The sequence below is a fragment of the Lycorma delicatula genome, chromosome 12 (assembly GCF_047948215.1).
Source record: "Lycorma delicatula isolate Av1 chromosome 12, ASM4794821v1, whole genome shotgun sequence".
Classification (NCBI taxonomy): Eukaryota; Metazoa; Arthropoda; class Insecta; order Hemiptera; family Fulgoridae; genus Lycorma; species Lycorma delicatula.
The window spans coordinates 50,554,613-50,569,385 of record NC_134466.1 but is presented as its reverse complement, the minus strand read 5'-3'; the positions used below and the strand labels follow the sequence as shown (position 1 = coordinate 50,569,385).

General features: G+C 30.3%; 1 protein-coding gene across 2 annotated transcripts in view; it reads right to left on the bottom strand.

Annotated features, from left to right (window-relative positions):
* Positions 1-14,773, bottom strand: part of scaf6 (SR-related CTD associated factor 6) — a 54,875-nt gene that overhangs the window by 27,944 nt on the left and 12,158 nt on the right. For both annotated transcript variants that reach the window (XM_075379844.1, XM_075379843.1), the window contains exons 5-8: positions 13,548-13,783; positions 11,319-11,393; positions 2,255-2,366; positions 81-296 (exon numbers count right to left, since the gene is read on the bottom strand). In XM_075379844.1, coding sequence (XP_075235959.1) covers positions 81-296; positions 2,255-2,366; positions 11,319-11,393; positions 13,548-13,783 — 639 coding nt within the window. The remainder of the gene's footprint in view (positions 1-80; positions 297-2,254; positions 2,367-11,318; positions 11,394-13,547; positions 13,784-14,773) is intronic.

The window sequence follows — 14,773 nt, the reverse complement described above, 5'->3', positions numbered from 1 at the left end:
CTACAAGTGGTCAAAGAAAAAAATAATTTACTGCTAAAAAACATATTTAAAGAAAAAAAAATTACAAAATACAAACATACCTGTATTTGTTGCAATGCATGTGTTACAAATGCTTGATGTTGAGAAGTATAATTCTGAAATGTACTTTTTGTATTATTAGTAATCGGCGTTAAAACATTTGAATGTTCAGTGATTAATTCGGCTTGATACTCAGCCCATGACTGGGCTGGTGATTTTAATTTTGTAACAGTTTCATAACTGCAATAATGATTCTTTGTTTCCCAAAGAGTTAAAAGCTGTTAACATAATAATAATAATAATAATCATTAAAATATATTTAACATAATATAAAAACGCTAAAACATATTAAAAAAAACAAATAAAAAAAAATAATATTAATAATAAATATTAAATGTAAGAAAACATATAAGGAGTTACAAAATAACTGACTAGGAATGAATAAATCAATTCCACTGATTCAGAAGATCAACCATTTCATCAAAGTGGGCAGGTTGAGTTGTTTTGTCACAAATTTATACTGATCTAAATCAGATTCTAATTTTATATCACATTGATAAAATATCAATTAAATACAAGAAGCAGAGATTAACTCCTGTTTACATTTTTTTCTATGTTCTGCTTCACTATATTATGCAATTTTATATACAGTAAAGGATGGGAAAGGTTTTTAATGAATTTTTCTGAAATTAAGAATTTACAAATGAAATAACTTTTTACTAATCTTATAATAAAAAAACTTTGTCTAGGATTATAGTACTGGATATTCAGTTTGTTTAGAAAACTTTAAATATCCAGTATTATTTTTTAAACACGGTTGTGGTCATTCAAGAAAACTGTTTTTACATTCTGTAGCATTACTTATGCGATACTTTCAATTTCATCTATAATTATAACCTTTAGCACTCTTTCTTTAAGATATTCTTATGAGGATATCCCTAAAAAGTTAGCAACAACAAATAACTAGAAAAGGTATCTAACAAGCCATTGCTTATAACCACATTAACAAATTAACTGACCTATACACTTTTCACACAACACTGTACATTTTATTGAAACCAGATATTATCAGTCACAGCATACCAAAAAATTAGTTTTTCTGAATGAATTGACTGTTTATGTTGATTTCTTGGGTTTGACTAAAGATGAAAATTCAGTTAGTAAAAAAACCTGAGATGAGAATCTAAAAATATTTGTACATTTTTATTTGGCAAAAATGTAAATGATTTTTATCAAGACCAATGAGTTCTTGAATAACTTTTAAAGGTATAAAGCAAAATCTAAAAGAAGGATTATGCTAAAGAGCACTTATTAGATAATTTGTATTGTGCACATCTTATTGTGGAATAAACTAGAGTTAGTGAAATGGGAGCTTTTTTATAACAATGTCTCAATAAAGAGTTTTCATATTGCTTAAAGAACCTGTGTAATTTCACTTCCTCATTCATGTAAGAATAGTTTTTGGAATTGAAATCTTTATTAAAATAAATCAGATAACCAGTAGTACCAACTTTGAAATAAGTAATTTCCAGCAGCAAGTTGATTTTAGACAACTGTACTTTTTTGATATAGAGAAAAATACCAACTCTCCAAAAAGTTATTTAAAAGTGCAGTAAAATTTTGGTATAACATTTTTTTTATGGGAATAAAGAAAAATGCTGTTAAGTAGGAAAGTGTAAGAATGAAAGGTAAAAATTAAAATCTTCTTTGGTATATAAAAAAACAAACTTTAATTTTACTGATTATTATTTTACACTTTCCTATCGTAAGCTTCCAGAAAAAAAAAAAAAACAAAACAAAAGGAAAATTATCTAACATGATTGCACGTAAATGTTACTTTTCACCAGGACACTTGTACCTTATGAGGAACGATCAATGAATTAACTTTTTTAATTAAACCAATTAATTGAAGATGTATATATTAACTTTTAGTTCTTCATAGTTGCATTTAATTAAAAAGTGACTTTAAAAATTTAAATTATTTTTAATTGAATGACTTCTTTGTTTCAATGATGGCAAGGTAACAGTGTAGCTGTTTGTTATGTTAATCCTCCAGAATTCTCAACGTGGGTTTAATTACTGGCCAACATGTTTGAAACTTTCAGTCTTTCAGAAATCCCCCATTCGAGGTCATGTGAGGACTACATAATTCAAAATTTAAGGCAAATGCTTGTACATCCGGTATATAAAAATAATATAGAGAAATTATAGAGCATGTAATTAAAATAGTTGATACCTTGTTTAATTTACTCTTCTGTTCCTCAGTTACATCCATACAAGTATTACAAAACATTGGAACAACCACATTTTCAAGACATTTTCGTAACCCGTCAACATTCTTGCGTGCACTAATAATAATAATAAACAGCGTGATTAAAATAAATAAACCAAAAACATAAAATCTATATAATAATCATTATATTGAGTTTATACTGGAAAGAACAATTAACACCAATAAAAAGGGCTTTAAAAATTTAATGCATCATTTAATATTACATATATATATATATATATATATATACACTAATGTACAAGCAGTATAACACATAGTTCCCTTACTGGGTATGCCAACAACTTGGCACTCATGTTGACAGCGAAGTTGGAATGAGCGGTGATAGACACTGGGAAAGACATGATAAACAATATTGTTTTGCACCTGCAGGAGATTGCACTTCAACTTTCGCCAGAGAAGATCCAAGTGGTTGTAGTCTCAGGTAGGCATAAGCTGACTCCAATTTCATTTAGGGTAGGTATCATGGTAGTCCATCCTATCCTGCAGTGAAATACTTTGGGGCGTGGATAAACAAGAATGCCACATTCTAGAGGTATGTAGAAGTGTTGGCCAAAGCCGAAAAAACAGCTGCCACAATCAGTCGAATAATGACCAACATCGGGGAGTTCTTGCACATTGAAGTGGAGAGTCTTGTCTCGAGTGGTGCTCTCGAAGTACTGTATGGAGCGCCTCTGATCTGTGCACTGCAGAGAAGAAGAACCTGTGCAATTCTTAGCTGGGTGCACAGGGCTGTCTCCCTTTGGGTATGCTGTGGACACAGGACTATCTCAGGTGATGCGGCTGATGTAGCGGCAGGACTTGCACCCCTGGATCTCATCATTTGGAAGAGGAAGGATATGTACAGAGGAACAGGTAAAGGCAGATGTGGAGGTATCGTTTGTTTGCAGATGGTAGGAGAGATGGGATCAGCCAATGAAAAACACAGATGGACCTACAGACTGATCCCGGTCCTCCAGATGGCTGTATCGAAAACCCAGGCTAATAGGGTACAAGTTGTCCGTTCCTTACTCGTCATGGATGTCCCAAAGCATACTTGTATGCACAAATACTTACACCCTCTGTAGATTGTGATTACTGCAGGGAAGAGGATACCACAGAACACATGGTGTTCATGTGTGATTGGTTCCTGAAGCATAAGAAAGCATGCAGGAGAAAATTTGCTGTGCTTACCCTAAAGAACATCATTGGGACTATGCTGCAGACCAAATGATTGTAGTACACAGTGTCCACAACGCTGGTCAAGATCATCTGAATCAAGTTGGCGGAAGATGTCCAGGGATGAATAACTACCTCTGAGTCTCCCTTGGGGCAGGTTCCCAGTCACAAGAGGTCGAAGTTAAAAAAAAAAAAAAGGATGCCGACAAGTTCGAGGTGTGGGGCCAGCAATGGAGGCGTAGATGGAGACAAGACATGTGGTGCTGTGATAATACTGTAAGGTGAGCCCAGTTCCATCCTGTAGAGTGGAGGAGGGTTTAGTGGGAAGGTCCGAAAAGGAAAATCCCACACTACTATGAATGAAGTATGATAGACCACACAATGCCTATAAAAGATTTTCCCTACTCTGGGGGAAAAAAGGTACAATACATAGCTGTATACATGTATGTGTATTAGGAGGTCTTTGTTTATCCGGTAAAGTTCATATTGGCTTAACAATATTTGAAAAATAACCTTCTTTATTTCAAGTGATTAATAAAGAATAATAAAATTAGGCTTCGTATCACACACAGAAGGCCAGGATGTTCTCACATAACACATTTACAAAATTAACTTAGAAAATATTTAACCTCTCAATAAAGTTATAAACTTTTCCTAGTTTATGAAAATTAATGTTTTAAATGTAGATAGTTATTTATCTATATGATAAACAGGGGTATTCGGGGTATGGATAGCCACATTGTAGAGGCACATAGAAGTGTTGGCCAAAGCCGAAAAAAAAACTGTTGTGATTGGTCGGATAATGACCAATGGTTCTTATTTATTGGTATGATTTTATAGGGAATATTTTTAAGCTTATACCTGTAAATTTAATGATCTTTTTGTATAACCTACGCCACAACAAAATACTCAACAATGTCATTTAATTAATACCAAATATATTGCAGTACATCCCAGTCAACATTAGCAACAGTTGTTATGAATGTTGTCAGTAGTCATCTACATATACAAGAAGAATTCTTTTATAAAACCTCATAAAAAAAGAAGTATTAATTTTGAGTTCTTGGAGGCCATTGGTTAGGCACCATATATTCATCTATTGAATGGCTGATTCAACATCTTGAAAGGTGATCATCTGGTTAATTTCAAACCTCTATATGACAGTGAGATGAATCTCTATCTTGTATGAGAATGATGGTCTTAGTGTCTTTTTGGAGTTGAGGCATTAGGAACTAAATATGTTGAAATAAATTCCCCCTTGGTTACTGTTTGTTCACAAAAAAAAAAGAAAGGCCCATATATTTTTCAGTGGATGTAGTACAAAAATACATCCACTTTGGATGAATAATGTAATGCTATCATTTTTTTAGTCATTTTCTATTTCTTATATTTTGTATTACATCTGTTGACTTATGTGAAAGGTATGCTCATCACGGAAAATTAGACAATGAAGGAAACCATCTTCTTTCTCTATATGTTCATACAGAAAACAAAGGGTAGAATCTTATTCCCATTACTTAAACTTTGCACTAATAGCTATTTATACAGCCATTTTCAAACCGTTTCCATATAATTTTTAACACAGTCAATTGTGGAATTTGAAATTCTAAACTTGCTCTTGAAGTTAATTTACCTTGGTGCATCTGGTTCACAATTGCTACTCTTCAAAAGGTGTTTTTCCAGAACTCTACCTATGCATACCCCGAGTTAAGAATTATTTATTCCAGTCATAGATGGATTACCTTGTTGGTAATGCTTTATCAGACTTCATTCTGAAATATTGCACCATTACAGTTTGTCTTCGAAAATTCCACCAAACAAAAAGCCTTCTCTATGGGACTGTATACCATCTTGGTAGAGTGGTTACAAGATACAATACCAATACTGGTAACAATAATGGTTTTATCGACTTAAGAAATTACCTAAGAAATATAGTAATAAATGTCTGTATAAATAAATGTCTGTAGAAATTACCTAAGAAATATAGTAATAAATGTCTGTATAAATATAAGTACACAGACTGCAAATTCTTTACAAATTTTTATTTCATTTATAATAAGCTTATATTTCTGTAATATAAAAATATTTACAAACTGTCTTTAAAAAAAATGTTGTTTTATTATATCATACATTTAAAAAAAGTATATGGAGTTTTATGTTAAAAAACATTATTATAGAAAAATTATATTAACCTTATTATCATAAAAAGGTAATGAAATAACTGCTAATATATTTACTTTGTAAGTATAGAATCATTATGGAATCAACTGCTTGAAGAAAGATAAACGTTTCTTAATAAATAATCAATGATATGAGGAAAAAAAAGGTAATTTTTATTTCCTTCAAAATTATTTACCTTGCAGTACTAACTGGGTTACAAATCATAACCTCATATTATCTGTACATAGACAGTAATATACCACTGTTAACTGTTGCAATTGTATTTAAAAGTAAATTTAAAATGAGAGCTCCTTAGTCAGAGTGCACTGAAGAAGAAACGCAAGCTGTGATATGTTTTCTCAATTCAGAAGGGGCGAAACCAGCAGAGATTATCTGTAAAATGCAGCAGCATTACAGAGAGAGTTGTTGCAAGTTTACGCTTCATTCATCTACAGATGAACTGATCGGTTTTTAAAATATTCAGGATTATTAAAAAAATAGTGCCAATATTGGACCAGTTAAACGAATGACACACAGTAATTGATGAAGTTACAAATAAATTGACTGTAAGTCATGGCTTGGCATTTTCAATTGTTCATGATTTTTTAAACATCAGTGCTCATTGAATTTCACATCAACTGATAGACATCTACAAAGAGAATTGTTTGAAAATTTTATAAAAGCTTTTGAAATGTTATAAAGATGAAGCATATTCATTTCTATAGCAGATGCTAACTCTTGATAAAATACGGGTCTATTACTTTAAACGTGAGAGTATGTGACAAAGTATAGTGTGGAAACATCTTTCAAACCCTATGGCAAAAAAATTAAAAATTCACATGCCTGCAGCTAAGTTAATGATATTCTGCGATATGGAAGGTCCAATTTTTTATTTACTTCAAACCTAAAGATGAGACCGTGAATAGTGGTAAACTACTGCGATCACTGAATGCAAAGATCAAATTCAAAAGGCATGATCAATTTTCAAATTTTTTTCAGCATAATAACTGAAGTCATACAACCAACATAACTATTTTTGCATTCACGATTTTACTTTTGAAAAGCTGGATCACCTGGTGTACAGTCTTCGACCTGGCTCCAAGCAATTTTCATGTTTTTGGCTTACTAAAAAAGAGTTGCAAAGGTGGCAGTTGAAAGTTCATGGAAACAGTACAAAATTAGTTACGGATCAGACCAAATAGTTCCTTCTAGGTGGAAATTAAAAAGCTAAGTGAATAAAATGAGAAAGGGATTATACTGAAAAATAAGCAACAATAATAAATTACTGATCACTATTTCTCCCTAGCTGTATGGCTAAATCCTATGGACAGGTTGTTCAAACGAGTGTATAAACCAATTACTAAATTTAAAATAGAATGTCCTTACTAATACAATCATCATTAATTGTTGTATTAACTAAAAGAATCGCTAGATAACTAAAATTTTGAAATGTTATTTTAACAGTATCCTTAGAAAAAATCAGCAAAAATTATTTTGATTAACAAACCCAATGTGATTAAAGTAAATAGGGGCCAAAAAGTAGTGCAAAGAAAAAATGGGCTGTAACCTGAAAACTTAGAAGGTATGTTCTTTTAAGGTGTACATTTAACCTATAACAGACCTTTTTTTTATTCATCTCTAATGGACCGCGCAATGATAACGTGAAAATGTTTTTCACCCTCAAAAAAAATCTCTAATGAGGGATGATAAGGGTATACTTTTAAGAGAGAAAACCATTACTGATTTTATTTATCCCAAAATAGAAATTTCCAAAAGCTGAGCATAATTATTCCAATAGGATTCCTTAGGAATAGTAAGCAAAGATTACTTTAATAATCTATGAGGAGTTAAAAAGGAAATAGATAACCTTAAGAATTCAGCAGTTATCCTTGCAAAGTACCAGGTAGTGTAATTAAATATTTATAAGAAACTACTTACAGCAGTTAAAACTTTAAGACAGATTATTTTTATTCAGTACTGATACAATTTAAAAACCCGACAATAAGTTGAATAACTTTCCTGGCTGCACTGGTCAAGTTTTACAAAATTTTTCAAAGTTATGCAGTCAGCTTTTTCATATCCATAATTTTTACTATTAGCACCAAAATTTGAAAAATATGTTTTTGACTTTTTGAAAATTCAGGCAGGGGCTAATGCATCAGGGCGCTTTTTATAATGACTAAGATAATCACTAAAACTGGTTTTAAATAAATTAAAATTAATAAAAAAATTTTTTTTTCTAAAAATTCAGAAGCTCCCCATCAAGAGAAGGGTATTAAGTTATTTTAGTGATTTTAACAAAGTATGTTTTGAGTACTAAAAATCTGAAATTGCAGAAAATTTTTTTTTAATTTTGAGAGCTTCCATTCCCAAGAGGAAACAAACGGGTAAAATGAATTTTTAAGAAAATAATCCCTTAATCTTTAAATAGGTAGTGATAATTACTTAAAAAAAACCTTTTTAAAATTATAAAAAAAAAATACAAAAATTCAGCCACAATTCTAAATAAATAACCAGTTACAATTTTCTAGGAAGGGGAGTGAGTATTTTTGACTAATTTTTTTTTTAAGAATATTAAAGAGTACTTTAATGCTACTTTAATGTGTGTGGTCTACCATCATCATAAGATCTAAAGTAGCACTGTCCCACCTAATTTAGTATGAGTAATAAATTAATATTATAGATTAAGTACAAATTGTATATAATTTGTATATTTATTGTTAATTAGATGAGGTTAGCGAGCAAAGCAAGGATTAAGTTAGGTAACGGTTTTTTTTGTGTATTGAACCTCTTAATATCAACATAACCTAATCAAACTTAACCTAGCTCTCTTCATTTGCTAACCTTGTTTAATTAATATTAAATATACAAATTATAAACACAATGTTACAGTAGACCGCATGTACTGTATTTTTTTTTACTAAATATCTCATGATGGAGATAGACCACATACTAAAGTAGCACCACAAAATCGGTTCTCATTATTTAGACCTCATGAATAAGGGTTACTGAAAAATTTAATTTTTACATTTTAAATGCTACGGGTAACTTGTGAGATGGATTTAAATTTAAAACAAAGAAACATTTTTTTAATTAAAAAATATTTGTCATCACAGACCATTGGAGTAGGAAGGGCAAAAAATCTTTATAGTGGTTTGAAAACCTATTGATGAAGAGAATATAAATTAAAACTCCCATTAACTCCTTTTCTGAAGCAAGATATAGTTAAAAAACAAAAATATTTAGTAATTTTTTGGGGAGGGGGTGAATGTTAAACAAAATTTTTGTTAATGTGTGATTTTGATAAAAAATTTTAACATTTGTAAAAAGTCTTTTTTGTTAAGCGTCCCAGTAAAGATTTGAAACTTTATTTCTGCCGAAAGACCTCTACCCCCTTTTCCAATTTTTTGTCCTGGAAGGTAAATTGGTAACCTTTCTACTAAGTGTGAAGAAAATCAATCAATGGAGTCCAGAGTTATACGAAATACAGGCAATTAACATATGTACATATGAGGGTAAATAAAAAATATAAATGGAATTTTATTTAAAAAAAAAAATTATTTATTGAAAAATAAAAGGCAAATATAATTTATTTTCTTCATAGTTTCCTGCTTTAGAAATACATTTTTCCCAGTGAGAAGGAAGGATTTTTATCGCAGGTTTTTTATTGTAGAATGAAGCTGGTTGCGTCAGGAGCCAATTGCACACAAATCCCTCCACACCCTAATCATTTTCAAATCGTTTCCTTCCTAGAGCTTTTGTAAGTAATCCAAACAAGAGAAAATCACAGGGCGACAGTCTGGGCTGTAGGGAGGATGATCAAGTTGAGTCCAGTGCATTTCTTCTAGTATTGAGACTGTTAGAGCTGCAGTATAGGAGCTGCGTTGTTGTGGAGGATCCCTCTTGTATCAGTTGGTCTCGTCTTTTCTGATGATATGCAGCCTTCACCTCATTCAACAGCTCGCAGTAGTAAGCAGCATTGATACATTGCGTCACTCATGCAAAAAATCAATGAGAAAAATGCCTCACCGGTTGAAAAAAACAGTTCAAAGAACCTTGCCAGCTGACAGTCGAGTCTTGGATTTTACTGCGGCTGCCTCCCCTTTCCTTCGTCACTCCATACAGGCTTGTTTCGACTGGGGAGTGTAGTGGTGGACCCATGTTTCATTGAAGGCGATGATACGACTCAAAAATGCACCACCTTCTTTCGTTGTAAGCCTCGTGACAGACCTCCAAACAACTTAACTTCTGATCTGCGGTCAAAAGGCAAGGACCCATCTGGCACACACTTTACGGAACTGTAGGTCGTTTGTGATGATCGCTTGACAACTCCAATAACTTATTCTGACCTGTTCTACAATTTTGGATACTCTCATCATCGATCATCTTCAAGAATGTTTCGAACTGCACGAATATTTTTGTCTGTAATGCTAGTCCAAGGATGGCGATCATATTCCTGATTTTCCATTTGTTCTTGTCCTTCCTTGAACTTTTCTTGCCAGGCAAACACATGAGTCCTTGATAATATTTGATCCCCGAACTGTGCAGTCAATCTCCGAAAAATGTCTATCGCTTGAACTCCTTCACGAGCAAGAAATTTTATAATTATGTATTGCGCAGTGGAGGAGTGCACCTATTGCTCTGACGACATGAGCATTACTGACAAATTGGTTGGGAGTGTGGAATGGCCAGCTCTCCCCACTCCTAATGACCCCACCCAAGTATACTAGAAGCGCACGCCCAGTCCTATCAACTATAGAAAAAAATCATTTTCAGGAACAAAAATCACATTTATATTTGATTTACGCTTGTATGCAGATGTGTTGGTTTGACAAAAATAATTTTTTGGTTTTGGGAGCATTGAGATAAAAAATTTTTTTCACAAATTATTTAATCTATTTTTTTAAAATGTCTCCTTAAGAAACGAAACTTAAAAAGGGATCAATTCTTAAAATTTTTTTTTGATCGATCTATTTACTTTCCCATTATAGCTACAGGTGCTTTAGAGTATATATTACTATAGACGGGAAAGTAAAAGTAATATTAAATGTACATCAGATTAGTCCTATTTCAAAATTAAATCGATCATACTAACAACTTTAAAAAATGTTTTCATTTCAAACAGAAACTTTTTTATTTAAATCTTTTGAAATTTCTACAAGCTCTATTTAATTTGCATGGGAATTTTTTCTTTATATACTGGATATTCCTTTTCTGACAAATTAAAAATATACATATTTATGACAAAGAACAAGTAAATATATATATTTACTTTCTCTTTACTTCCAAAAGAACCACAAAAAATCAAAGAAAACAAAATACATAAAAAAAATTTTCTACTGTTTAACAAAAATTTAAGTTTAACATGAAGAATTATAGATTAATCCCCTCATCTCTTCATACATTAATCTGACACAACTTCACAAGGACTAGAAGGATTACATAAATTTACTGAATAGTCCCTACTATACGCATTCCTTATGTTATTGGATTAGTCCACAATAATGTTATAAAATTGCCATTTCTGTCAATTTCTATACATTTAGATACATTTTTTAATCCAAACAGTACTATATCACAAAATTCAACAAGTTGTAATATATCAATAACAGAATAAAGCAACAACCATCAGGACATTTTAAATTATTATAAAGCAAAGTAAATAAAAGGAATATAATACTGAAATATTTACCAATGATGAAGAATGTCATTCACTAAATATATTATATGAAGTTTATGTAAAAATGTTCTACCAGGTTCTAATATTCTGAAACAAAAAAGAAATGCTTATAAATAGAATCAAAATTTAAAACAACCTTCTTAAGATTTAAAAAAAAAAATCAAAAATTTTAATAAAACCCAATCACCCATCTATTACCAGTTGGAAAATCATAGTTCTCTGATATCATTTAGAAATCATTTATAGTTAACAAAAATTTTCAATTAGGCTAAATTAGACTTGTTTAGTTCTTCAAGGCCGTTATTTAGAAAGTAACATGTCTGCTGCAGCACTGTAGTCACTGCTTTGAGCATGGATGTTGACTTCCCTCATAATCAGTAAAGATTTTACGCCATTAATAAAAGCAATAAATCATATCTATTGTACCCATTTAAAACTTTAAGAGGTAATCAAATCGTTTATAGACTATGAAATACAATTTAATACATGCTTTATAAATGCAAAAGCTGAAATCTGATGCTAGATATGTTAAGCAGTAGCAATATAATGAAAAATGTTACCATTCAATACCCATTCAATCCAATGTCCATTGGATTAAAAATTGATATATGGATGATGAATTTAGTATAAATAATGAGAAAAAAATAATTTCCATCAAAAACAAAAAAAATTTGTTGCCGAAAAAAAAGAATAAGAAAATTCATTTATTTTGGATTTGGTACAATTTTATAAAAGTATTTTAAAATTTCTAACATAATCATACAAGAATCTTACATTTTTGTAAAAGATAAGAAAAAACATGAATAAATTTTTTTCACAGAGAAACTGCTTCAGATCAGAGAACAATTAAAATAGTTTTTTTGACAATTAAAAACATTTATGTATGGAAAGTCATTTTCATTTTAACAATCTTGGGAATGGTTAGTATGCAGTGTTATAGAAATATTTTACAAAAATATTTTTGTAATGGAATATTGATATTCTGACAAAATATTCTGTTTGTATATTAAATTTAATTACATTAATAGACAAATTTATTATTTGTAGTGAGGTTTATATTGAATTAATATACTGCTACATATGATTTACTTTACTCACAATACTTTATAGTATCAATTAAATTGTTCTTCCAATACCCAGAATTACTTGATCATCTGGAGTATAACAGCTTAGTGCAGACAGATTATCAAAGTACTTCTAAATTAAGTTTACAATTAAATCTTTAATTTAAACTTATTTATTTTGGTTTTGGTACATTTTTATAAAACTGTTTTAAAATTCTTGTAAAAGAGAATAATTTTCAATTCCAATTTATATTTATAATTAATATTGAAAAATATGAATAATTTTTTTTTATAATGTAAATGTTAACCCATAAAAGCTCATGAAAATAGATTAATTCAACAAGTTAAAGGGCATTGAGCACCTTTCTTGAGTTTGGGATTTGCTATTAGTGATAGAATTTAAAAAATGAGTCTATCTTTGAAGGAAGAAAAGAAGCATCCTTTTTTCCTCTTTATATGAGGGCACTGAAAGCTCAGTTCAAAACAGAACTTAAATCTACAAGCATTGTTATGTTTCTAGAAATACATAGACAACAAACATAATGAACAAAACAAATTGTAGCCTGAAAAGAAAAATCATTTTATGGAATAAAAAAAAGCTTCTACCTTTTTGTTCAGTTGGCCTAAGAGAAGAGAGCAGAATAGCAATTTTTTATTTCTAAGAATCTCAGCAATTAGCACAATAATAACACACTGCATAGTCAGTATACACTTAACAAATGAAATCTTTTCATTCACTTCAATGAAACATTTGTTTCGTTTATTTCAATTTAAAGGTTCTGCAGCAAGTTGTAACAACAAAAATAAAAAAAATTTGTAATATAGACAATGTTTGATTATGATCGTAAGGTGTAGCTAAAATTTTTAAGAGAAAATAAAGAAAAATAGTGTGCCTTAAAATAAAAAAAAATTTGGTATAAATTATACAAAGATATTTTTAATTTTTTTTTATTGCAGATCACAATCCTCAAAATTTACATCCAAATATACTGCAAATTTAAGAGTATTACTAGCTCTAATTTACTTATTTTTAATCAGAGTTTTTTTTAGATCTAGGAGAGCTGAAAAGGTTTGGAACAAATAAAGTAAAAATTAATAAATTTAAAACTCTACAATTACAATAAGTAAAATATACAAGATAACCTAAAATGATTAAATAAGTTAAACAAGAACTTACTTGCTGAGTAAATATCTGGATATAACATTGTTTGCTTTATCACTCGTAGCACGTTGTAAAATCCAAGCTTTACCATTTGAAATTGAATCTTTTGTACAGGAATCAATTATCGGTTGTAATATTGTATCTAGTTCGCTAAAATTTAAATTGCAATCAGCTGCATCACCGATTAAGCTTTCTTTTCTGGCCTTTTCAATAGCTTCTTCAATAGCAGCTTGTTGTTGCTGCATTAAAACCTAAAAAATATTTAAATAAAATTTATGCATAGTTGAATTCAATTTCTTTTTATAAAATACACAAATATCTTTTTTGATCTAGAGCCTTCCTGACTTAGCTTGATCAACTGTATTTTAATGCTACTCAATACTGTTCCTGGCTACAAGGGGCCAATAGGATGAATGATACTGAACTCTGTACCTACTGGCAGGATGAGCTTAGGACTAGGCAGGATCTTTAGTACAAGATATCCAAGATCTTAGGATATTCTACTATTTGTCTTGTTAAACTAGTTGTCTGTTAAACTGTTACTTAAAAATTATTTAATAAACAGTAACAAAATACTTTAATTAAATAAAGTAATCAACACAAATTTAAATTGTAATAATAAACAATTACATCTATATTAAAAAAATAATAAAATAAATATGATTAAAAATTAATATCATATATTTGTTCATAAAAAAAAAACTTTTAAAAATCATCCTTTTATTAATATATTTAATTATGGTTTGAACCTTTAAACAGTGGTTAAAACAAAGAAGCACAATTGTAAAAACAAAATTGAATAACATTCATAGATGCTCTGTATTGGGCTAATGAGAACGCAACTGGCATGTGTCTGGGCCAATATTTTATGGCATACATGAAAAGACAGTGCATGGCATCTGGCACAATTATGTTGGAATATCACTGCCCAAAAATGTTGTTGGCTGCATTAAGATAATCAAAACGATAAGTAATCAATAATATACTGTACAATTCTATTCCGATGTTATGGAATGATAAGAAAATCACAACATATTTTGTGAAACTCCTGTTCATTCTAGGCGACAGATGAAGTATAGGCCAGCTAATACTAAACAGTAAATTTTCTCCATAAGAAATAATGTACTTTTGCCAGGGCTAAGTGAATTGCGTCACTGCAGTCAATAACTTGAATAATTTCCACTCTATGTGCTTAAATTAATTTTCCTGCTATCACAACTTGGAAAAGTTGTTGATGCTGG